General features: G+C 40.3%; 1 protein-coding gene across 3 annotated transcripts in view; it reads left to right on the plus strand.

Annotated features, from left to right (window-relative positions):
* Positions 1 to 27,709, plus strand: part of LOC117157219 (ras-related and estrogen-regulated growth inhibitor) — an 89,660-nt gene that overhangs the window by 37,042 nt on the left and 24,909 nt on the right. The window contains exon 3 of one of the 3 annotated variants that reach the window (XM_033335092.2): positions 999 to 1,050. The exons of the other annotated variants lie outside the window; for them this stretch is intronic. Within the exon in view, the coding sequence (XP_033190983.1) occupies positions 999 to 1,050 (52 nt within the window). The remainder of the gene's footprint in view (positions 1 to 998; positions 1,051 to 27,709) is intronic. 3 annotated transcript variants of the gene reach the window in all.

Raw genomic sequence — 27,709 nt, forward strand, 5'->3', positions numbered from 1 at the left:
ATTCCGCTCTACCAGCGACAGGTGAACACGCCGTTCCGCGAACGTGGCTTAGCCACTCGGCTTCTCCTACGTCGGTACACGTAACCGTGTGTACATGAAAGTCACAAGGCGCACGCGCGAGATCGTAGCCACGGTCGCCTAGATTCGAATTTAAAGGCGATCGTTATTCAATTCAAATACCACGGATAACGGGCCTTGTCGTAGGATTTCCGCTTCGACGTGTTTCGCGTGCGGGTTCGTTACCGTATTCTAGAAGAATCGGGTTAAGGGAGGTCAGGTCTGGGGGGACGTTCGACCTGAAACCGGCCGATTCCGCGGAGATTTGGGTTAAGTAAGGTCAGGCCGGTTCAAACGAGCGACGACGCATCGATTGCGTCGTCGATCCTCCGGAGTCGATGACACCGCGCCTGCCTCTGCCAGCCGCCCCTTTTTCGGATGTCGTGCGCCTTTCGGAATGTCCGTTCCGATGTTTCAAAAGTGTTGGCGATGGTCTTTCACTCTTCGTCTTGCTTCTCTCTGTTTTCTTTTTCTTTTTTTGTTTTTGTTTTCGTTCCTTCTTTTTTCTTCACGGTCGTTTTTATAGCGAAGATTTGGAGACGGAACAGGTACCGTTAGTGGGTTTCGATCGATCTCGTTGATCGGTCGTTTCACTCGGTCGTTGAACTCTTTTCGTTGTATTTTGGGGAATTCGTGCGAGACGGTTCGAGAAAGTTCGCAGATCGTTATCTTGATGAATGAAATAATTTCTCGCGGTTTTATGCTTTTTATCTTTGAAATAATATGTTACGTAAGCTTAAACTTTCTTCGTCTTTTGGGAATCGGTATGCGAGAGTTTGAGAACGATTTATTTTTCTATGGATTCCGCGGATATTTTGTGTCCGATATATTTCTAATAATTTAGAGCAATTCCCCAAGATATTTCGCTGTATTTTAAATAATATATTAGATTTCTTATTGTATGGTTACAAAAATGAGAAGGTTTTGCTGTTTCTCTATAGGTCTGAAGGATATCGATACCAGAGGAATACAGTAAAATTATCGAAGTTTCAAGTTAGTAACCTTTTAATCTTACGTTTGCTAATAGTATATTTGTGTTAAGATACAAACTCGAAGTAATAGCACTTACAATGACTCTTGTAACGAAATTGTCCGCTTTATAATATCCATCGTAGCGTAAACTCTACGATACATTGCTTTCGATGGTATAACTTTATCAAAGCTTATTTAATCTCGCTTATTTATTCATCAAATAAATAATATGCACTTGACTGGAAATTATAACTTCGACATAGAAAAACTACGAAAGCCTGCAAAATAGTAGTCGTCTCTTCGAACGCGTTCTCATTCCACTTTACAGAAATGAAAATCATACACAAGCCCGTAAAATCTGGTGAATGCGTTGGTTCAGCCGATTAAAAGAAAAAGAAAAGATTAAAAGGAAAAAGAAAAGAAACGAGAAAAAGGGGTGGAAAAAGAGAAGAACGAGCGTGGAGGAGCACGGGTATATATTTTCTAGACTGCAAAAGGAATCCAACATATTCCTTATACGATGCTCGTACGCACGGTACACTGACTCGTCCCGGCTTATTCGGTAGCCCCGCAACAAGACACGATCGAGAGGCCAGGTTGTTTTTAGCAAACTGGTTTTTCTACCCGGGGCTTACAATTACTGGCTTCCTTTTTTGCGCTGCCCCCCAAATGTTTGCACCTGTCGCTTAAAAGGCTGCGAACCGTGGGCCAAGATGGCATACCTGACCGTTCGGGATTAGTCCTTGGATTCGTAGCTAAGAATATTTGGAGCACCGGCCAGCTTAACCCAGCGACGAAGAACACTCCCTCCTGATATTTCGTGATCCATTCATGGAATTTCGAACATCCATTCATGGTATTCCCCTGGCTTTCTTTTTCTTCGAGTCTTCGAGTCTTGTTGGTTTTCATGCATTGAGAGATTTTTGAGGTTTCTAAGGTCCTGGTGCAACATACACCTCCGCCCCCGCTCGAGTTTTCAGACGGTTATTACATTTGCTGTAACAGTAGAGAAAGTTAAATAACAATTAAGAGGTTGTTAACGATTTAGAGGAGTTTTAATTAACGATCCGCATCAAGCGTTAAACATTAAGAGAGTTTCAAGTGTTGGAAGATTTTTAAGAGATGCACGAGTCTGTCAAGAACGAAATTGGTCAACTCCGCTTTTCACGAATGTCCTAATTTTGTTACACGAGTCACGCGATTGATATTCAGTTCTGGAGAACAATCGATTCACTTCCACAGATTCGCTCGTTGCAAGACTACGTAAATGATAGTTAATTCCAAGGTAAATTTAATAAATCATCCATCTGTCGTATTTTCCAATTTACGAAATTGGTCCATGTGGTTACTGAACTACCCATATCGAAACCTCAAAATCCTAAAATCTATCAACATTGAAGATTTAAGCTTGTTGAATATTGAAATTGGATGAAAAAGGGAACAAAATTTGTACGAATATATAACTGAAATTTTCTTCAGTTTTGAAATGGTAGATAGAACATTCTAACTAAGATAGCAAGGTACTCGAAGGATTAACTGTAGGAACATTTCTGGACCACTCTCTTCCGAAGATCGTTAAGTGTCTTTGATTGAACGAAAAAAGAAACAAAAATGGTGCGAATATGAAACTTCACTAATATGCAATTTTCGTAAGATCAATTTTCAGTTACCATTAGACGTTGCACCGCTGGTAGCTGCTCCAAACACCAAAGCGCGTATCTTCACATTCTGATCTTCCTAAATAGCTGCAATTTGCAACTGTCCAGAAGCAACCACAAAAGAAAAGAGCATGATCTCGTTGTATACTTTCGCAGTTGAATATTCATCTTTCTTTTCCAACTGTATTACTTTGTAATATTATGTCATTCTTTTTCCAATACAAAGAAAGACATGGTGCTCGAAGGATTAACATCAGGAATGCTTCTGAAGAATTCTCCTGCAAAGAGGCAAACACCGATGCGCTGGTCGTTTCGTAACGCGAATCTATTTGCGTTGTGCAGCGTTTCGCGCATTGGTGGGACGGCGTTTCGACTCGGTGCAGCTGATGCAACGCGACGCGGTGTAAACAATGGCAGAGAACGTTGCACCAGGGGAACGCGCGCGAGGACGCATGCACCGTTACCGCATAGATTCGATAAATAATACGATACAGGAAGCCGTGCCACCGATTTGTATGTACGCGCTTACCAGCCGGTCTCGTGCTGCTGCCGATCGATCTGTTCGACCGCCACTCTATCGTCCGCCCCGATCTGACGATCATTATCGATCGGTCGCACGATTTATTGGCGATGACGCGTCCTCCGCTCGTCGTGAAAATTTGATCACTTTCTACGATAGCGTGCCGCTCGATTCTACCGCCGATCGTATAAGCATCGCAGTGAGACTCGCTGCGTTCCATTGGATCGGATGGTCTTATATCGTGAAACGCGATAAGTAGACTTCATATGTTTATGTATTTGTGGGAGATTTAGCTGCTTCAGTACCGAACAACGATATATCGTCGTTATTGCGTTGTAGTAAATATAATTTGAATGTAACATATTAGATCGCTATGGATGATACGGAATTATTTGAATATATTTAGAACAAGCTGCGTCGATTTGGCTCGATATTTTTCGCTCAGGTCCAAATCTTGGAATGGTATAAAATATTCATAGCAGAGCGCTCGTTATATTGTAGGTAGAATATATTTGATAGATAGAACGATTTTTTGTTTAGGTTCTATTTCTTCCGGGAAGGTTATAAAGATACGAGTTTGCGTAAAAATTCACAGTCTATCGATGAGTTAGTTTGGAGGTATTTTGTGGAGAATGTAAATCGGATTTGTTGGAGAAGTATAGTTTTGGGAATGTAATAAATTAGGATTTCCTATGTTTAGCCTCTCTTAAGCAAGGAGAATTTTTGCATACTGATTGCCTTATGTATCTCCAACTAATATAATTTATAATTCAATGATATAAATAAAAAAAGTATCTCTTAAATAATATAATATATTCTACGTTATAAATCTTCTTCAGTTCAGATGAAAGCAGTGACAGGCCATTAAAAGTAGTTTCCATAAAATTGATCGATGTTTGTGTTTACGTAACGAACGCTAATCAAAAGGTATCCGATCATTGTGCCATTCTATATCCTTCCTCGATATAAATTTTACATTACATTTAAGTTGTATTAAACATACGCGGGAATTAGTGGCTGTAAAAGCTATTTACGCCAAAATTGTACGTATCACAGCATTTACGTATCAATTAATCGGACCCAACCGTATTAAATTCCTTACCATTTCGTAGGAGTTCGTTTCTCGTAGACACTACACGTAAGCAGTTTTATATTGCGTCATTTCCTAACAAAAGTATCGGTACACTCGATCAAAAAGCGTTGTACCGGTTGTTGATTATTGGCACGGCCCAAAACCCGCTAACAAGAACCAGCACGCACGCAATTTTATTTACTAGCTGGCCAATAAATTCTCTCTTACCCTCTTACGAAATTTCTTCTGGGATATGCACACTTTGTCTCCATTGTATCTTGCTGCAACTAACGAAGAAAATTTATTCGACGCAAGCAACGTGGAAAAAAAGCTGGCTGACAAAATCCGTAGCTTGGTCCAGCTTAATGAGCCCCTATACAAAAGGAAAATACGAGTAAGATTAGACCAAGTTGCGTATTATACACAATGGGATTTTCTAACCAGCGCGATATATCGGCGCGAACGAGCTAAAGTATAGCTGTCGGATAGCGGATTTAACGATCTGTCCTGTGTACAGTCGCGAGCTGATCGCGCACCACTGCCACACTGATCCACATCGATATCGATCTCCGTAGATCCTGTTCTTACGGACGCTGGTCGTTGCACCGCCAGTGGAAGTCCGATTTGGTCTTCGACATCCACTTTGTACGTGATCCAATGGATCATTTCCGATTGTTCATAATTTTCAAGGATATTTATGGATGATTGTTCGTCGAGCAAATATACTTTGCATAATACCGTATAATATTTACGCATTATCGATCTTTGAATTGGAATTGAATTTAGCGTGTGACACTTGATGGGCAGTGGATAATTTTCAGGGATATTTATGGATGATTGTTTGTCAAATATAGTTTGTATAATATTCGTTAGTATCTATCTCTTAGTCTTGTAACGCGAAGGTAAAAAATATTCACGTGGTTTGATGCGAGTTTACTCTTTGAACGCAGTGTCTTTTACGACTTAATGTATTGTCAGTTGAAAGGATTATGGAAATATCGTGGAGATATTGGAATTATTAAACTAGTATAATAGTAAATCTTTGTGCAAATATACGTTGAAGTATTTATCCATTTTGTATCACTTCGCAGCTGTGTTTCCAAGTTTGAATTCAACGAATTTTTAGCTTTTCGCTTGTTGTCTTGGATTATCGAATCGCTCTTATTCGTTTCTTGCTTTGATCCATTAAAAACACGTTGCGTTAACCATTTCGATTCGATATCATTAAAACTTCTTCGTAAACTCAAGAAGTTCCGTTACAATTTACAACCCTACTTGTCAGGTTTCAGATTACCTTTAATTGCCACTATGTCCACCACAAACTTTACCGATAACAAACGCTTAATTTGAAAACTAATTTCAAAACACGCGCTGTTTCCTACTCAGAATCGGTGCATGCTCAGATTGTAGCTACGTTTAACCTTTGCAACGCAGCTACTAAATATCCCTTTAGAGTTTAGACAATAAACGCGAGGCTGCGCTTTAGCACTAACAGCACTTAACAGAAATGTCAGAACACAGCCAACGTGGTCAATTATCTCCATATCGAACAACGCTTCGCGTCAACAAATTAAACCGCATCGAGCATTCTCTTCGTCCTATGGAATCTCGTAATGGGGAGAAAAATTCACGATTACGCCACACTTGGTGTAACGTTTCGGTAGGCCTATCTGCTAGTAGCTTTTTAACTGCGACTCGTTGAAGATAGTGACTCGAGGCCAGTATGAAGCCCAGTTCACGCTTAAAAAAACGTATGTAGACGAAAGACGAGAAATATAGAATTAAACTGAAACACAGTGGTTCTATTCATCGTTCTACTTCTATGTATTGTAATTATTTAAACGACGTAAATAATCAATTGTCGATTTTTGAATAATTTAAATTTAAAACACGTGCACTTTCTACCCATTGATACGACCAAAACACGGTGTTCGATGTGTCGATAGAATGAAATAGTATCGTTCAGTCATAGACGACTATAATAAATAAATAAATAATTGTCTAAAAAATTGTGATAGTCTAGAAATAAAATGAAATGAAATTAAACCTACCAATATTAAATAATCTAAAGCTAAACTAGCTTATTTTATAGTTCCTAGTGACCCAATGTTAATTAATTAGTAAATTAGTCGACCAATTGAAGATCAACGACAGCTTTCTTAAGTTAAACATTCTTTCAATAAGGAAACTCTCGCTCGCATGACAGAAATTAAGTCAAATACGAAAAGTTTATTCTGTACAACCAAATTCTCATTTTCACAGAATTCCTTAAATATCGACGTGCAACTGATGAAGTGTGAATCGGGCTTAAAAGACGCTAGTGGCGCGCGCGCTAGAGTGTATCGCTGCGAGCCGCGGTATAATCTTTCCAATTATCCGGCTGCAACGCAACGCGTCCATTCATTGCTGGCTGTAGATACAGCCACGGATAGCCAGCTAGCTTTTCTAGTATCTGGCGCGTAAAATCCAACAGTGGAAGAACAGGATCGGTGTTTTCCGCTGGGAACTTTACGGGTGAAGTTAACAAAACATAAGCGGTTAAAGCGCGCATAAGCTGTTCACCAAATGCGCTCTAATCTTCAAAATTGTCTGTTTTCGAACTATGGAGAGTTGGCTAGCGAATATCGATTTAACGATCTAGATGTGAGTGTCGAGCGGAGCGAAGCGTGTTCCAGCGTATTTAGTATTTACCTGATATCGAGCGGTCGAAGGCCAGATAAAGCGTCATGGGGTCCATTAATTTACAATTTGGTCAATGACCTTAATGCGATTCTGTGTTCCGAGAACAGGGGTGGTCGAATGTTTCTTGATTCTCCTGATGGAATTTAAATACGCTTTGCTTGGGTTAGATCATGCATCGATAAAATCCGTTTGTTCTAAGAATCGATATGGACTATCGAGGTATGATAACAGATTATGGTTAATATTTGATAGATTAGAGCGGAAGAGTAGTTGGATAAGGCTTCTGTTCGGTTAGCATCGAATGTTAAATTCTTGTAAAGTAGAAGTTTCGAGCTTGATGAAACTTTGGGATTATGCAGTTTAGAATGGGATAGAGAATATGCTGATATTTTTTAATTTTGTCGTTCCTTGGAAATGCTCTTATAACATGTACTTTTTAATTACAACATATCTAAGCACTGAAACGTTTGCTTCGGCAAAAGTACATTGCTTTTATAATAAATTTTTGAGCAATGTGTACGTTAAATTTGAGGTAGATATATCGTGATAGGTGCTGAAGAAAGTATAGTTAACAATATATATTTATTAACAGATACTCTATATATACACTTTGCGTAGAACTCGCGATTACTATTAGCTGTTCGCGATTACAAGTTCGACTTCTAGGCGATGCGTTACGATGCACGATACAAGTTCGGATGATAATTGCTCAAGATGTCGAGGAACTCGGGTCAACTATTACTGCTAACTACCAACTATCGACTCTGACTGACATCTAACGACTGACTTTCCGTCATGATGATGCTGCAGAGGAAAACTATGATGGTACGTCTAAGGATACGAGATCATCGGATTCGTCGAGGAAAGCCTTCGTTAGGAAAGTGAAGGAAATGGACATTACTGTTAATTGGTTAATTTCTATGTTGGTGGTTGAAGAAGGATGCTAACCGCCCTCGAGAGAAAATTGCTAGCGGCAAGCATTGTACGTGAGAAAAGCGGATTTTCCGTATCTTTCTGTGGTAGGTGATAGATTTAGGGACCGTTAAGACTAAGGCTATTTGTTCGTTTGAAGAAGCTTAGCTAGATAAACCCTGAGATTTATAGCGGATCCTTAGGCTTACTGAAAATATACTATGAAGGTATTTCGACATTTGGCAATCATCTTATCCGAAGAATAGGGCCTTTATGTAGCGAGCAACGGGACAGAAACCGTTGGAAAGTTTATTGTCCAGTACCGTTACAAATTTTTGACTAATTCGAAAACTTTGACTAAGCACAATTCGCAAACATGCAATGAATTATAGCCACCCGATGATGCGTTAACTTGCTTAAAAAATAGAAAATTTTCTCTTCGCAGCGTTTAATAAATTGGCGAAAAGAATTCATTGATTTCAATTAAAATTTAAGACTCAAAATTACGAGATACGAATTATGTATACTATTTCGGTACTATATTCGACACGATGCTTTAACAATGAACGAGCAACACTCGTTTAGTCAATAAAGAAATAGTTAAGTAGCTAACCTTAATAACCACCGAAGGAATCATAAGACGAAGGGGTTAATGACGACACTTGCGCCTTTGATCACCTTTGACCGTCTCGTACGTTCAACAACGAATATGGTTTTAACATGGTGGCCAGTTTCGATTTAGTATGCGCACCTTCGCGGTCCACAGACGGCCATCTTGAAACCACGACCCTGTTTTCCCTCCAGAAGTTGAACGGATCCTAACCGCGTGGAGGTGATCGCGGTTTCTCCTCTGTGACTTCTGCATCGACTGCAATAACAAGACGTAGACTGTTTTCACGTCGCACTTTCTTCTCGCGACGATTTTAATGCCTGCAGGTGTGTAAAAATTTTAAAATATTTCACTAAAAAAAGTGACTCATTTTGCACGAAGTATTTCTTTTATTGTCATATTCAATCTACGACGTTCGATATTCGATGTCTTTCCCCGACTTTTACTTCCCAAGTATCTCTCCAATTTTTTTTATATTCTTAATATGGTAATCATGTTGGAAATTCATTTGATATCGAAATAATGAAACAGCTTACGAAAGTGTATCCGTATTTTATATTACACGGTACACATAGATGTTAAACATCGAAGAGGCGCAATGGAAAACAAGACCAGAATTCAAATCCAGATTCTTAACTATCTGGACGCCTTTACACATTAATAACGATTTACTTTCTTAAGCCTAATATCCCAGGCGATATCTTAATATCCTAATCCAGGTTTTACTCGTACCTTGAATCAAGCTATCAGAAACTTTTCTCTTACCGAGTTGAATATTCGAACCGGTATTTTAATATCCTAATCCAGACTTAATTTACGCTCGTGCCCTGGTTACAAATCATGCACGCAAATATATTTAACCTTTAATATCTACTATCTTCCCCTACAATTTTATTTTCATAGGGTATATCGATCCAATTGCCAAGACAAGGGTCAACTTCGCTATCAATATCAAGTTTTATCCACATCTTCCAAGCAACATTTTGTTGATATACTACGGGATAGATAGACGTACGACTGATATACCTGGTAGACTTTATTTCTGTCCGTGTTCAACTCGAGAACTTTTCAATGGTCGCGTTGCAACGCAATAAGATTATAAAACAATCATCGAGTTTGTAGAAATAGTTTAACCAATCGACGATCGCTTGTAACCAACGAAAATCCAACGACGCAACTCGAAAAAATAGGCGCGGGTACTAACTCGCCAAAAGATAATCCGAAGGGTAATGTTACGCTGGGCCTCTCTACCTGGCCCAGGTCACACACCGCGGGCCAGACGGACACCAGATGTCCGCTTTTCCGTACGGCGTACCCTCAATATCCTTAAGCACCCGTCATAAACCCGAGTCACTTGCCTGCTAAGGTCCTTCAAAACAAACAAACATCTGTGTCCGAAGAATTTCTAAAGACTATAAGAGCATATAATTTATAACTCTGTGAATCACAGGGTTATACCACCTCAATCACCCCTATTATCTCAACGGAAATCGGGGGATCGATCAATTCGTGGTGTCGATTGTTATAATCGTAACGGGGATTTACGACCCCCGTTGACGTCTCTCCTTGCGATTACGTCTCCCCGCGATTGGTCGAAGAAACATGTAAGGTAAAGGGTAAAAGTTGATCTCCAAAAATGTGGATAAGGGTTGAAGAAGCAATATCATTGGCTTCACAGCTAAAGTGTAAATGAAGGACGAGAGAAAGGGGAAATGCCATTTTAACGAATTTTTAGCTTAACATTGTCGCGGCTAAGAGGGAGGTCTTCATCCAGCACATCCATCATCGCGAGATAAATCTCGCCGAAGGTATCTCGGCACCTTCTTTTTATTTATCGCCGAGTTACTCCAGCAAGTGCTGGATCGCGCGATCCGGCAAAAAAGCGCGTGCGGAATACGCCGGAGGAAAGCTGTCGGGCCGTTGGGCACGCGCGGCGGATGCACCAAGCTGCCAAGGAGGAACGAAAGGAGAACAACGACGACGGACGCGTCTCTTTTTGTAACCGTTGAGGCCGGTCCGTGGTGCAAGCAGCGTGCAAGCACGAGGAACACACCGCGATCGTGATGTCAATCACCAATGAAGACAGTTACCGTGCCGACTGTCACCGTGAAGATGGTCGCGGTGACAGCAGCACGCGCCTTAAGGCGCATTCACAAGACACGAGGGCCCAATCCTCGAGGCAATAAATTCTCTCTCCTTCTCTGTCTGTCTTTCTCTCTGCCCATCTGGGATGCTTGTTGCATGTTTCTTGTAAGTGAGGCTAACTGATGTAAATGCCTGCTTCGTCCGTGCTGGAACTTAATTAATCTTCTTCCCTGTATCTTCTTCGCCCTTCCACGCCCCGTTCTCGGCCAGCACTCGATCGACCGATCATTAATCATCGATTGTTCCGCGAACAATCCTGGATAACACGGAATAGGTGCACCAGAGGATGGCTTTCAGACTCGATTAAGCGTTTAATAGGTGGATTTTGTGGTTCAAGTGTGGCGATGCTTTTGACAGGGACCTTGCGGTTTTGATTTTTGAATATTAGGCGTCGAGAGAAGAATAGGCTGATAGCGAAGAGATTGGCAGAAATTTAGTTTCGCAGGAATTGCAATTTTTATGAAGTAAATGCATCGTACATGGGTATACAATATATAGGGTATACATACGTAACGATATATTGATCATTAATGATCAAACAATATAATTTCCGAAGTGGCAATTTAAAAACACTCTTATAATCGTGGTATATTTCAAGCGTAGTTCTATGTTTCGAAAATACGTATACGAATTTGAAGATTAGGGAATGCCCTCCACATTCTCAAATTAATGTTTCCGAACGTACGTTCATCTAAGAAAATCACACAAATATTTTGATCTTTCGCCGATAACGAGATTCTATTATCTTCATCACGAACGAACACAGTATTTGCACAAATCTTCTTAAAGAACGAACGTAAGTAGCAACTTGATCGAACTTCTTCTGCGGTGTAATCGATAGCGAACCATAGCACCGATTCAAATTGAAACTTGGATCAGACAATATTTCGTACGTCGTAACCTAACATTTTAATCATTGTCAATCATTTCGCAAGCACTTATGTTCGCGAGATCGCGGTATCATAATGCGATCACGTAGCACGGCGACACGGCATCTACTTGATAAGCCGTACGTGCCACCATTAGGCGCACACGATAATTTTATTTGCCGGCCACTCTCGGCTTGCCCCTTCCTCCATGCGTGTACGGTACCTGGCGGGTATTTGGCTGTGCGCCGGGACGCCGAGATAAATGATGTGAACGCACTCTTAACGTTCATTTGCATCCCAACAGAGAACCACCACTACCACTTCCATCATCGCCATCGTAACCGACAAACATATACGTATGCATAAATATATACGTATATACGGATACGTATATATAGCAAGAACTATGTGGCTGTCGCGACTTCAGAATGATTTATTCCGACTTTAATCCGCGACGACGTTGAAACCTCGATGCCGATGCTCTCCGTGAGATACACGTTGACAGCTGGCCTCTGCTAATGATATTTATGAAAGTCAACTCAATTTTCAAGTAACGTCTGATGTAACGCGGAAGCGAAAGTCCTCGCTGTCGTTAGGAGGAGGTTTTCTCTTGGAACGTAGCGCAAAACGTTCCAAAGAAATCGTTGTCTCACCGTCTGTTTCGCCGTCGTGTGTGAACAGTCCACGGTACGCGACTCATATACAGGGTGAGGCAGCTAACTGCTAGCATTTCGACAGGTTTCTTGGATTTAATGTAGGCGAACGTGAGAAAATAGGTTTAAGCGAGCAACATGAGCGTTTGGTTTTCTAATTTAACGCTCGAGGGTGTCATAAACACACAGAATAGATATTCTTCGCAGAATCGACGACATTCGCAGGAGATTTGAAACACAAGTTATAAAACTATCTTACGTCGAGAAATTTTTGATATTTGTAAGGTCAACGAATGTCCTGTGGTTAGAAATGGATCGTAGAAAGGATACGATACCGGATCGATAACTCCTGAATGGAAGTTTATAGTAACTGGAAATTGTTAAAGTCTTCTATTAATCTTCTCAACGACGTATCACACCTCTCCTATGTATTTATTGTTAGCGAAGAGATTGAAAGTATCATTGAAATTTCGAAACACACGCGTACTAAGAGAAGAAGTTAAACGACGCACCATGTGCGCTCTCCCTGTCTTGAATCATCGTCCGAACCAACTTTTCACTTAGGCTATTAACGAATCTTCGCGCAACTAAATAGATCGAAGAGACGTTCTATCAACGTAGAGTAGAAATGCTATACTTGAGAATTTCCCAAAAATATATTCATATCCACAGCCTTATCTTCGTAACATCGTTACCTTCGGAATTATCAAAATAATTGGTCTCACCCTGTATAGAAAGTTGAATATCGTCCGGGAGGTGGTGAGACAGGAAACACGCTAACTCTTTGGAATCTTTCTCTTTCTTTGGCTAAAGCACACGTCGGTTCTGTGCTACGCCCTGCTTCTGAGAGGTTCCACCAAGGAACTCTGGATCGTTCGCGGTCCCCTGGTGCACGATCGATCACGAGGATCTCGGTAGGTGTTCCAGCGGGTATAATAATAACCGGCTAACAAGGGCAGCCAGAGTTCAGGTAGGTGCACTCCTGAGAGGCACACACCGTGCACGTAGGAAGTCGAGCAACAAATGGCTAGGTGGCTGCTGCCTGGGTCCCGACCCCGTCCCGCCACGATTAATATTTCCATCGTGCATTGTTCCTCGTCACGTAAATCTCTAGCTGGTGAGATAAGCGCTTTGGAAACCGTTTATAAGGTCGATTTGTATCGTATACACGCGGTCTATCGTGCAAGGGGAACAGATTCGCACAGTGCCTCCTTCCCTCTATATCGATTCCACGATTATCCTAGTGGAGAACGTCGATCGGATGTTTTTTTAGTTTCTCTCGGAAGTCATGCAAGTTCGGTTATTTCGATCTGTTCTGTTCGTTCCGCGTTTCCTTCTATTTCTTGGGTATTTCAGAAATGACTCTCGAAACATAAGGCTTCTGTTCGACAGGATATTTTCAACCACGATTTTCTAATTACGTACAACGAAAGAGAGAAACTTTGAAAGTTTACGAAGTTCGATAACAGGCACCTGTGTTAGAGACAATTGCGCGATATCTAATTTCGTCGAAACGCAGCAAGGAGAAATACACATGGGAGGCTCATTTTCTGCGATCTTTCGCAACAACTGTTGGGAACATAGACGCGATAAATGATAAATTACGTTTGCCATAGATATATTGAAATTCCTATGTACGTGCTCAGTTTGGTTTCAAATTTGAATGATATAATCGCGACAACCGTGTCTCGTTACAGAACTAATTTACATAACACGCGTGATACGTACATCGAAGCTTCCTACGTTAAATATTCGAATACTTTCGCGAGTCAGTGTGTCCTTACGTAAGTTTGACACCGGATAGCGACTCTTAAATACTTTTCTAATCATTCCTAAGAATAGCTCTGCCTTTTGCAAGTGTCCCGATACTTGTGAGCGGAGGTGTAGCACGTTGAAATCGACCAGGTGTGTTCCTTGGACAGCGACACGATGGACGACGAGTATGCTTCGCGTGGCACACTTCCCCAATTCTCTCATTGTTCTGGCGCGCGAACCGTTTGAAATAAACGATTCCCCTTGGGAAGAAGGGAAGCGGAACGGTGGGCTGGCGAGGATCGCGATCGTCCTGGCAGCGTGGGAGGGCCGTGGTTAATTGATAATTAAGCGCGACCGGTCTACCGACCGCGCCAGCGGCCAGCGCCGAATTTAACGACGCTGTTTCTGCGCGGCATTAATCATCCGATAAATCATCGTAACGGATTTGCCTGGCTTGTATCCCCGGCTGCGGCGAACGGCTAGCGGATTCGTCTCAGGAACCGTGCTGCGACTTTGATTTGCTGCGCGCACTCACAATATCTTGCGAGAAATACAAAGTTACAGAAGACCATTTTGTCTTTCAGCAATTTATTCGTGGAATTTATCGATTTGTTTATTTGTTGCGACTACGCGACAGGCTCAATAGGCTGTGTGACGATACGAAGGTAAAACGCGGTTTCAATTTACGGAGCGTTCAGACGATCAATATCATTGTCGATATTTAAGGTTCTCTACATTGTTATACGTAAGAGACACTTTACACGATGTATGTATATACATTTTTATATGTTTATATTTATTATCATTTTTCAATACGACGTCGAGGACTTCAAATATCGACGATAATATTGATCGTCCGAATTATACTTTAGAAACTTCTTGAGATTCTTGTATCGGGATTGTGGGCTGACTACAAACCTCTATGCTCGCAGTTATGAATGATACGCGATGAAAAATGGAGCAAACGTATACGATATCAGTAGCGGAGATTTGCCGTGATAAGAGCACGGTGTGATCGGTTTGATTTAGATTATGGTATAGTAGTGTGATATTTAAGCAAGTGTTGCGTTCATTCGCCAAACACGCGAATCTACGTTTCTTAGTATCCACCTTTGTAGACTGTATTTTTACGAACAGAATGACGAAATCTACCGGTGTTCGAAGATAAGTCGACGTGGTTGTATGGTTAAGACGCGATATGAATTCAGAAACGTCTTCACATCCTTGGGCAACGTTATCGATTTCGTATGTAGATGGATGCTTTGAGTCTTACCGTTAATACGTCGTTTTTTTTATAGGCTGTCTTGGCGAACGGATTAATAAAATCTACCAATGTTCGCAATTTAGCCAGACGAAGACTCGAAGTCTCCTCTAATCTAAGCTACTTGGTATATTTACTCCGATTTATTTTTGCGCTCTAAAAGTTTAGAAATTTCTCCAAGATAGTTACGTAGAGATGAGAATCGATGCTGATCGTTGATCCCTGAAGAAGATGATCAGCAGAAGGCCTTGGAAAAAATCTGCCTCGTTGTACGTAAGCTCGAAACGCGACAAACTGGAGGTAAAAACGGTAACGAGCTTATTTCTGGCTCCGAGAATGTCGGGTGATAACATCCTTGGACGATCGTTAGATCCATAAGATACGATCGACTCGAGAACTTTTGTCAATTATTGTTCGTTTTTATTCGCCTGACTTTTTCCACTCCATACCATCGTCGAGCTTTAGGGGAACATAATGTTCGCCTTTTTACAACGCACGCGAAAATAACTCGCTTTCACGACGAAGGGAAACAAAGGACAAGCGATACTTTGTTTCTTTTTAGTGATTTAAGGTGTGGTAGTTAAAAAAAAAAAGATATTACAGTGGTGGGTGGCTGGAAAGCGTCAGTGGCCTTTAAAATTCCATTCGTCCATACAGGATGCCTGGGGATTTTACGGATTTTGGTAATATGCATTTAAAAATGAATGCAAGGGGCATTTTAATAGCGAGGAAAGTATCGTATGCTTAATATGGCATGACATATCGGTGCTTGCAATTTTATTTATTATTGGTATAGTATAAGAAGTTGTAATTTATATATGTTGGTAATATCGTAGAAATTATTCACGTCATTCCAATAGTACCTTAAATGGAATTAAAAAGCGTACGTATCGCAAATTGTATTAAAGCATACGTGTCAGAGTATATCGCAAGGTATCTTCCTCCAATATTAATTTTAAAATCGTACATCCTTCAAATCCAAAAAAATTATACATCACTCGCTGTTTGAAAAACGCTGTGTAATTTAAAACAGTTGAAACCTACATAAATGATATATTTTTTAAATACACTTTTTAAATCTTACTTCATTCGCTGTTAATCTTCCCAATATTGGGATCAAAAGATTCTTTTATGATTGAATTATGATAATAATTATGAACTCCTAGATTGCCGAGTGGTAAATTGAAAAATTCGAAACACCTTCGCAGGCGAAGAAAATTGTCTTTGTGGAAAGTTAAAGATCGCGAACGACGCATTCTTCTCGCCAGACGACCGTCACTGAAATTCTGCTGATCGTCGAATTCCCACGTGTGCAAATAAACCGCGGAAACGCGTCAAAGCACCGATGTAATTTTTAAAAACGTTCGACGCGGTAGCCTTTCCGAAAATAGCCATGGCTGTGGCCAGGAACAAAGAGGCGATCGTCGGAAGGGCCATTTTTCATCGGCACAGCCCGACGCTAAAGGACTCGAGCCAGCATTAATTATTTCCCTTCGGCAGATACCTGTAACAGCCTCGTGACCGGTTGGTAATTAAGGTCAGGCGAAACGAGAAAAGCTGCGCGTACCATTTTATGCAACCGCGTGTCGTCCACCCCTTTTAACCCTTTTGGAGCGATACTCCGTTTACCGGCATTGTCCGGCTTAATGAACAGGGATAATAAGCAGACTCTGGATATTTGTGTAAACGCGTGTCTTTACTGAAAACAGCTAAAGAAACGGAGACTAGAAATTTGTTTTGTCGCGAGTAGATTGGCGATATCTGGGTAAGTTCGGATTTTTAGGGATGCGGCTAAAGATGCGAGACTTAAGCAACAAGCATCGTTGATTGAATATCCTAGCGAGTACCACATACATTGGATATTTTACATGCTTTATATACTTTCGTACATTTTATATATTTTTACATAAACACCCATAGAGCGAAATTAGCAGAGTGTTTTGACAATGATTTATATTGAGCCATCTCTCAAGTAACATGGTCACTTTGGTAGCCAAGTTTGAAACAATGGAAGTTGCTACTATTGGAGTTTCAGAAAAATTTTTTGTTTGTTTTTTATTTATTTGTTGAAATTACAATCAATTCTCGCGTTGAGAATTTTCAGTAACTTTTCTGGCGTGGCGCAGTGACATGGCTGTTTATTTACAATAAGTTAATACTTATTATAGATAGGTATAATTTATAAGTATTATAAGTATGTGCATATGCTTAAATTAGGTAACTAAATGAATCTAGCGTTTAGGTCTAGCGGGTAGTGCCTCTTCAGCCTGCGAATCTGGTCCGTCGTATCAAGTAGTCCAGTGATTAGGGGGTTTCGGTGTTTGTTGACTCTTTTGCTATATCTGTCGCTATATTTTGCTATTTCCTCTTTGACTGTGGATATCTTGAGGTCGCGATGGATGGTTTCGTTGGTAACATACCAAGGTGCGTCTATTAAGGCTCTTAGCGTTTTCGATTGGAAGCGTTGTAGTATTTCGATGTTGGAGTTACTTGCTGTTCCCCATAGTTGGATTCCGTAGGTCCAGACAGGTTTTATTACGGTCTTGTAGAGGGTAATTTTATTCTGTATGTTTAGTTTGGAGCGTCGGCCCGTGAGCCAATAGAGTTTTTTTAATTTGTCCTTTAGTTGCTTCGTTTTATCTGAGATGTGTTTCTTCCACGTTAGTCTCCTGTCCAGGGTCATGCCCAGGTATCGGACTGAGTCCCTGCTAGGAAAGTTTCAGAAAAATTGAAACAGAAAACTTAACAAGGAAAGACGACGAATTCCGAATGCACGGAAAAATTCATCACCGATGTATCGCTAACATTCTTTATTTTCTTGTAGCATACGAAAAGCACCGACTAAACTACTCACGGGATGACCTGATACTTTTCCCATGTATAAGAGCGCATTTTTATTAAATAACGTAAACAAGCAGTATAGTGAATATTTTATCGAGCCAGCCTTCGCGATCCGAGGATTAAACATCCCTTAAAGGATAAAGATGGCATTATATTAGAAACGTCAACAGAGATTCGATCGGTTATGCAGGCCCATTGACCAGTTTCGTTGGCTCGTGAGGCGAGTTCAATGGAATCGAGATATTCCACCTTTCCCTTGTGTATCGCGTTACAACGCCGCTTTCATTCGACTTCGTCAGGTAGTATGCGAACCGAAACTGTCTTAAACTCGCGCCAAGCCACCCACGCGCGACCCGATACTCTATCTTTCAGCTGATACGACTAGGTGGACGTCTATATAAAGAATAACAGTACATTTCGCGAGTAGAGACAGCCTGTGCGACCGGATAGAATACCTGGCAGCGAACGTCATACGATAAAGCGAGTCCAAGAGGAAAATTAAGTAATATACCAGATCAGTGTCATTCTTTCATTCGTCGTTCGATTTTTCGCCCTTTGTTTCGTCTTTTTGTATCGAATATCTGCGTAAGGCTAAACTCGACGAAGATGTAGGTTATTTTAACTGTTTATAGTCCACTGATAGAGCTTGTATTGTAATTTGTCGATGGTATCATAGACAAGGAAAGGAAAAGGCAAGGAAGTTCGTCGTGCGAGCAACATATTAATGAACATTTTTGGACTTTGTTACGTCGCGTAACACTCTACCTACACTCTACCTACACCGCGGGCAAGATAGCAACCAGATGTCTTCGGATACTTACTGCGTACCCTCAATAGACTCAAGTACCCTCCATAAATCTCAGGAATTTCCTAGTCGAGGTCCTTCAAACCGAACAAACATCTGTTTTCCGAATCATTTCTAAAGACCATTGTCTACTACGGCCTGACAAGGGAAAGATAGTTTTTCTAACTTTTTCCTCCTACTAACCACTTTCTATCGAGGGCGGCTAAGACCCTTCCTAGTCCACCAACCTTCGTTTAACCAATTAACAACGAAGCCTATTTCCTTCACTCTCTTAGCCAAAATCGTCACCAACAAATCCGATGGTCCCGTGCGCTAGATACACCCATCCTTAGCTTTCCTCCGCCACAGTGTAATGTCAATTCATATCAGAGACCAGGTCATACACCACGGACAGGATGGCACCCAGATACCTGCATATCCCTGGCGCGCACCCTCAATAGTCTTAAGTGCCTACCAGGGGCCTTGGCATTTTTATAGTTAAGGTCGTTCGGACCAAGCGAGTATTTCCTGTCGTAAATTCCGTCCCTTGTTCTTAGATACCCCCACCCCTAGCTTTCCTCAGACACAATATCGTCAGTAAGACTTCGCTTATTCTGTATCCTTAGAATAGTCAACATATCTATGTCGGTCTCTACTCTTATAAGTCGCGTACTTAATGTATCGTTGTAACTAAGTCTGACATAACGTGGTTGGAGTGAATTGTGATTTATGTTAATTCAGTGCGTGTTACATTGTGATTGCTGAATTCATAATAAAGGTTGATTAAAACCAAGTTAATAGTTGTGTTACGACTCAACTATATTTTATTTTCACCAACCAACCCAAAAATTACGTGACAACAGCATCGTCTCCGAACATCACTGATTTTCTATCCTTCGAACAGTCAACATCCTTCGACCGGGTTTACACCCGAAGATCAGTCACTCACTCGTCTTATACACACGCACCAGCGTAACTATCTTCTTTACAAGTTGTTAGAATAAACGGTGATTTATAACTTACTATACAATGTTACATTCATTTTGTGTTACACCGAAGTTGTTGGATTGTGAAAATATATAATAACCTGTTAGTAGCAGCGTTATCTTCAATTTAACTACTCCTATTATCCCAAAAGAAATAAGGGATCGAACGATTCGCGGCGTCGATTAACAAATCGTAACGGGAATTTACGACTCCCGTTGGCGCGCTTCTTCGAGATCGTGTCTCCCCGCGAACGTGCGAAAACAGACTTTTCGTGATAGAGCTGTTGATTTGAAACAGTATGCCGAAATTGTTGAACGATCTTGTCGCAAAGATTTTCAGAAAATAACTTTACGATTCGTTATATTAGTCGTAAATCTTTTCAATGTAGAATCTATGGTTATAGACCTCCTTGGTGTATAGAAGTTTTAATTATAAATCTTAATATCGGATGTTGGTATACGTGTAACTTACGGCGATCTTCTTCTTCTTTAACCCATTTGAAATTATTCTCCGTGGCTAAGAATTTCGTTCGTCTGCGGAAATTTATCCCGTTAACAGGCTACGGACTTTACTTACACTTTTATGCATTTACGATAAATTTGAAGATGAGAAAAGCCACAGAATGCATATAATATACAAAGAATACATAGAATATCCAAAGTGAAATGCTCGTTGTAATGTTCCGTAGACGAAACAGATTACTAGAAACTATATTTTTCTAGTTCTCTTCGTAAAATTATGAAATTGTATAAAAATCCGTAGTCTACTTATCGATCAATCCTCGTGCTGCAACTAAAAAAGTCACCTCGTTCAGGAAACAAAATATTGAAGAAATAAAACGTCCGAAGTATACAGTAGCTGCTGATTCTAAAATCAGATAAAATATGAATATTCGAACTTTATACGCGTCAACCTAACGTGATACCTTCTTCTTCTTCCTCAGAAGGCAAGCGAGTGGTAGCGAATCCTCTTGGAAGAGGAATCGAATCGTAATTAAGACACGACAGAGGAATCGTCTGCGAAACAAACGACACACGGTGGGCGGAGATGGCTGTTGGAAATTCGATTTTAATACCCTGGAGGGGGATCGAGTCGTAAACGTCGCCGATTTTATGAAGTCATTCAGCTTTTCCCTCCCGCGGCAATAAAACGTGTTTCCTCTGCGTGAAGTATTAACCAGAAAGGATCGACCTGTCGTAAATCTTATGGCATTGCGTGTCTTTTGTACGCCCATTTAGGAAGTCACGTCTATGAAAGATCGATCGTCTGAGATCGGTGGTTACCGTTGCGAAAAGGAATTAAGAAAAGAGAATGGTTTGAGTCAACACAGGTGAAACGAAACGGTGATAAAATGTCATTGATCGTTGCTGCTTATTTCGAGAAAATTAATTGGTGTTACTGATGCAAGATTACAGGTGATTAATCTTTTCACGCAACCATTTCTTTCTTCATTGCGTAAAGCATTAAATTAACCTTTATGCGACCAACCGAAGAGTATAAGTAAGTTAAGTGTTTAAAACTTTTGCATAGATTTAAGTAAAAATATCCAAAGAATGGAGATCTGGAGGATTCTTGAGAAATATGATTTTAAAATCCGCTCTTCTTATTATTTCCTACCCAATTACGATTTTTTTTTAATAAAATAAAATGTACGAAAATGATTTCAATTTTGCATTGAATATCTTCTTAACCCATCATAATCGATTACTAAAATTTCCGTAATTTTCGAATCACGTGTTGCTTCTATCTTAAAAAGTATCTCAAGTTTGAACGACACATGCAAAAATTGTTATTAATACGTATGATGTGTCTTCTCGATTTCGTGTCGGATATCTTCTTAAACCGCTACGATCGAAATTAGACGGAACTTGAAATATAAAAATTTGTGGCTGCCAGCAAGGCGAGATAAACTACTTCTCGTGATCACCGAATGACCACGAATTCTCAGCTAATGGATTAATCACATCTTCTTTCTCCCCTCGGCATATCCTCAAACAATCGTCAACGTCATCGTACACCTGTGCTCTCATCGTTCGACGTTTAACGCAGCGCCGACAAGAAAAATTTCACTTACTCCCCTGACTATTCTCTCCTTTCCCTTCTAATTACGATCTTGCCGTGGAATAGGGGACACGTGACTGGTGTTCGTAAGCGAGCCCTTGAAAAGGGGCATTGTTTCGTTGCGGAAGAAGCGTACAGGGACACGATAGAAGCAGAAAAGATATTGCCAGGCCGCGTCATGCCGTGTCGTGGACAGTTCCACTCTTCTGCGAGCCTCTTATGCAAGTGCATGTGCGATGTAACCAAGTGCACGCGCTTAATAGGAAAGCATAGGCGTGCAATAGGTAAAATATGTATGTTCGTTGGTATAATTAACACGACGAACTGTTTGACGCTGCATGAAATTCCAAGGATCAGACTTCGCAAGGACGTAGACTCGTATAATTACTAAATTGCGGGTTTCCATGCAAATTCATATTTTTGAGGACACAAATAAAATAGTACAACCTCGGTAGAAAATTGTTTTATTTATCGCGTATTATAGGAAGCACTGTAATTTGCATATTTTATACATATTTTTTTCCTTTTTTTTTACATATATTACGCGCATTCTGTGCAACTTTACACTTTCAAATACAAACGTATAAAAATGCACGATCTAATAATTACAGTATTTCGATTGCCTATATGAGGTTTGTTAAAAGTAAAATTTAACAATCCTTCGTTCACAATCCTACGAGGTGCATAATTATTTAAAGACGAAGATTGCCTGGAGTAAGAAATAAAACTTCTTTGCGCAAGCGTGTTTCAAAGGTTTTGCGCCATTCAAAATGATACACCGGTGAAGTACAGTCAAACAGACGTCTTAAAAGCATCATAAAATTGAAGTCCACCTTGCTGTCTAACGATCGCGTTACTTCTGTTTGTCGTTGCTTCGAGAAAATTACGCGCATACTTGCTTAGCAAATAATGATACACCGGAATGACAGAGGCGATCTTTATGCTTGCTATTCAACATCGTCTTGCAGCCTCCATTGAGGACTCGTTAAATGTCTGAAATAAATTTTAAAGGAGTTTTTACACGTCTAACGTTGAATTGTAAAACGAAAAGTTCATGGGAAAAATTGGAAAAAAATAGAAGAAAGGTTGGAATTATTTGTTTGGACCAATGTTTCCATAAAGAACACATTCCACTTCCGTTTATCCAAATAGAACTTCCATTTGTCTGGGAGATGGAAACCTTGTGTGAAACCTTGAAGTTGCTTTTTCGCTGTACTCCTCGTATTTGGTAATACTACTCGAATTTATGAAGTTACCCAACCGATAGCTTTCGAATATCAAAGAATGCCCATCGAATCTGAAACAAACATGTCATTTGGCTAGATATCTTAGCTAATTAAAACGATCACCTGGGAGACGGTTTGTATCCTGATTTGGTAATCTAATTAACTTTCTTTCTGTTCGCTGATTAAGTTTCGAGTCGTCGAATCTTTTAAGTGAAAGCTATTCTCTTAAACTACATAGCTGCATATTCAGCTTCCACGAGATGTAGAATACTTCGTAGAAAATATTCTTTTGCATGTGGAAGAGAATCAAATGTAGTAGTACTGAATCGATAGAGCTTAAGGTTAGGAATCTTTCAATTCGAAAGTTATTTTCAGTGAAAGAGCGATACGATACTTTTTATTTTCCTATGGTTGGAAAATTTCTTAAATTCGAAGGAGGATCGTCAGTGATATGCATGATTTTTTTTTTAATTTTAAAGCATTAGGGATCTTTCTGCTCGTTAAAACGAGAATAAGATTATCGTCGAGAAAATTGTGAACACGAGAAAACCACAGGTTAATACATAAAAATTCATTTTCTAATGGAATTTCGTATAGCACGCATAATACAGGAAGATTCGTAACTGGTGATACAAATGTGTACAGGGTGATTGTACGAGAAAAGATAAGGCGAAAATGCAAAATAAAATTGTTCCATGGGTTTCGTTTTCGAGAAAGACAAGTTCGAAAATTAAACTTGTCTAATTTTGCACCGAACAAGAGTACCATAAATAATCGACAGTAAGTTAAGCTCCGTGTGAAAATAAGTAAAAAATGCGGAATAGAATATTTTCACAAGACGCTTTGTTCCCGAGAGACAAGAATTTGAAAATGTACAATACCATGCACAAATGTACCATTTTTAACTGAACATGTTCAAACTTTATTTCTTTGAAAACGAGGGCTTAAACGAAGAAATTCTATCTCACGATCTTGATTTATTTTCGCACGTACAACAACCTTCTGCTGATCGTTTGCTCATACGCAAAGTGATCTGCGCTAAGCCAAGTTCAAGTACAGTCGATAAATTTTCAAACTCGATTTCCTCACGAACGAAACGTCGTACGAAGAAATCTTATCTGGCACTTTCCACTTGTTTTTTCGCGTAGAATCACCACCACCGTGCCCGCTTCTACCACCCCAGTCACGGACCACCCTGTGCATTCGCAGAACTTGTCCACAAACGTTGCAATATACTTTGCATTTTGAACCTGCGCGCAAAAAGGCGTCTCGCCACAGGATACCGGAATTGAAGCGTGTTTACGGAACTGTTGCGGAGAGAAGGACCCTCGCAGAGAGGTCGCAAAGCGGAGTGCTGTAATCGAGGGCCGCGTTATTAGCAGACAATATCGGTATCTGGTCGCGCGAATAGTTGCGGATCGTTATCTACGCGATGGTACACGCAGCGGAGACATAACTTGTCCTGGACGATCGTCGCTTATCCCGCGGGATCGCGTGGGCGTTAAAGCGCGCGCGGTTCTCTCGCCCACCTGAATCGATTTCAAATGGACAACACAACCGTCGTCTGTCGCTCGTTTCGTTCTATCCGAGTGTCCTGTTAACGGTCGACGCAGTTAAAAACCGACACCGATCGCGTTTAGCCACGGGATCCTTTTACGACTTTCCGTGTTTCTCGTTACGAAGCCGTGGGATTTGTTAAGCTTCGTCGTTTCGGTAATTGTTGGCAGGTCGTTAGGGATAGCAGCCGTGTTTTACGAACAGTACGAGCCTGTGATGGTCTTTTCAGAGGATTGAGCGATAAGCTAAACGAGTCCCCTGTCGCGAAATTGAATATATTGGCAGGAGATTATGAGAGGATATAACAGATAGCGTAAATTGAAACGTTGATAGGTTTTTGTAATACTTTGTCGTTTGTCATAGTTTTTCTTAAATATTAGTAGGAATATTATTTATATTAACGTGTTTAGATCAGGTCTGTTATTGGTTCATTATCGGTATAGAAGTGCGTGATATTTATTTTTAGTATATTTAATCTAAATTATTCACTAACTAGTCCATAATCTTAAAGCACATTATTTTCGAAAATACCAGGAAAAAATGCAGTACTGTTATTAACTAGAATTTGTAAAGGCAACGTTTCTCGCAATTCTAAGAATATATTCATTCCTGAAACAATTAATTCCAATATATGTTAATCACGTTTCATCTCGATCTTCTCTATCCACAACGAGTGAAATGCACAAGATTTCGTGTCGGTTTAAACTATTTCTCGAATTGCCAAATATTATTCGAAACAATGTTTGAAACGCAAAATATTACATGGAAGAGAGTTTAATTTTCGGAACATTCATACCGATCTCATTCACAACAATTAAAAAGCAAATATTTGGCTGGCTACGTTCTTCGATATGAATTCCAATCGAAATGTTTAAAACTTCGGAAATTGTCGGTGAAACAATGTGAAACGAAAACATTCCCGTTAACTCGCCCGAAATCCTTGCGAAATCCGCTCTATTTCCAAAACAACGAGCAACGAAACCGGCCAATCGATCGTCCCTATCATACTGTCGCGGCGTCGACGAATCGTTTCGTCAGTAAAATTAATTGCATGTCCGTTCCTGGAATTGTTGTGAATCATATCGAGTGTTTATCGAGTGCAGCGATACGCGTTGCCACATGGACAAACACCATGCGAAACGATTTCACAACGAACGACTCGTGAGCCCCTGCGTTGCGTAATTCGACGTGCTATCCCGATTACCATCGATCGTTAAATATGTATGAGAGATTTAACCCTCTGTGAGCAAACTGGGTCGTCGTTGGCGAAATTTCGTCCTTGAATTTCGCCCGGAAAGAATTTTAATTTCTTCTGCAGAACGCTCGAAAAATTTGAATTGAATGGACGCGTCAGTGCTATCGGCGTGTACACGCGTCTACTTGACGAATGATCGTTGAATTTTCGACTTGATGCATTTTAATAGAGAAATTTAGAAAGACAAAGACAGCAGTAAGGGATGCGATTAAAATAAGTTAGTCAAATTAAGATTATATTATTATAGGTAGAAAGGACATGCAGTTTCTAGGAAAGAATATTTCATTATCTATTTTAATCACTAAAATTAATAAGCTTGAAGTAGTACAGAAATGGAGTTTTAGAAAGATTGCTCTAGGTTGTAATTTTCTAATTTCAATGACATTTATTGAGACGTAGAATCGAGGATATTATAGAATAAATGCAGTAATAAATCCCATTTAAGAAATTATACCCAGTGTTTTTTTTTTCGTATTTCAGTATGTTATAGCCTGTATCATTAAATTATTACGTTCGTTGTTGGTAATTAAAAGTCTTCGAAATAAACGATACAATTAATTTTGACATGTTAAACGCGACTCATGCAAAAAGTGGGACGTCTGAAGGAAAATGCAACGTCCTCCTCGACCGTAAAGGGTTAGAAAGCATACATGGACATCGGATAATGGAGGATGGAAGTGGGTAGTAAATCATGGAATAGACGGTGTCAAAACGTCCTTCAATATATCATTGTAGGAACGTGCTTAAGGAAATGTCGTAGGTGTGAGAAAATTCTTCGAACATCAGGTAGGTATGATTGAGATGTTTGAAAAACAAGAATTCGAAGATTGACTACGTCTAAAAGTCATTTTCTTGGTAGTAAGAGAGTTATTTATAGATGTACAAAATTTACATAGCTTCGAAGTACGTATAACGTCACGACATGTAGGAAACTATCAAAACAGTGAATTTTTTAATCATTAGCCTACGTCACAAGGTATTTCCAAACTGCCTTTGACTTTCCCATAATCTCGTTCTTAAAACTGTCGATCATCTCCAAGTTTCTACTTTCTTTTAATAAACTGAAGTTTTGATTGGAAGCGTTCAATTCTCAGGATCGTTAGTTCACACAGTAAGTGATTTTTATCACAATTTCATAACGATGTAATAGAAATCTTCCAACATCCTCTCAAGAATAATTTTCAAATATTTTTAATAGTTTCCCAATTTCCTAAAAACATCCTATTTCGCTTCAACAGATTCGTCCATCCAAACCAAACTTCCAAATTTTACACCAAAATATAGTAGCGACGTTTCTTCTCCCTTCTCCCTTCAAATTTCAACACTGCCGCCTTCAACCAAATCCTCTATCTATCCTAACCTTGAAAAGACATCTGCACAGAGCCATCACAGCCTCGATCACTATCATTTTCGAATCGGCAGAAACAGCACTTCCATCCCGTTTCCCATATCAATCAACCAAGCGAACATCGTATTCTTGACCGACCTGCCAGGTGTTTGTTTCCGCGTCCTTCGAAAAATCCCTCTTCCTCCGTTGTGACAGACGTCCTCGAGATCGTGCCAATTATGGTGACCAGATGCCAAGCCTGGCGATTTAGCAGATGGAAAAGGTTCACGGCCACGACGATCACCTTGGTCGATCCCGCGAGACTAATGCGCTTAGACCCTTCCTTCCTATACACACCGATCGTCGATGATCACGATCTCGTCGATCCTGTTCCCGGGTAATAATTACCGGCTGGCTGTCAGTGCCAGGTCAATGGGAAAGCATTGGAACGGCTACGAGAATCGACAGCTTCCGCGGGTCGTTAAACCTGAAACGCTTCTCGCTG

This window comes from Bombus vancouverensis, chromosome 15 (genome assembly GCF_051014615.1).
Source record: "Bombus vancouverensis nearcticus chromosome 15, iyBomVanc1_principal, whole genome shotgun sequence".
Classification (NCBI taxonomy): Eukaryota; Metazoa; Arthropoda; class Insecta; order Hymenoptera; family Apidae; genus Bombus; species Bombus vancouverensis.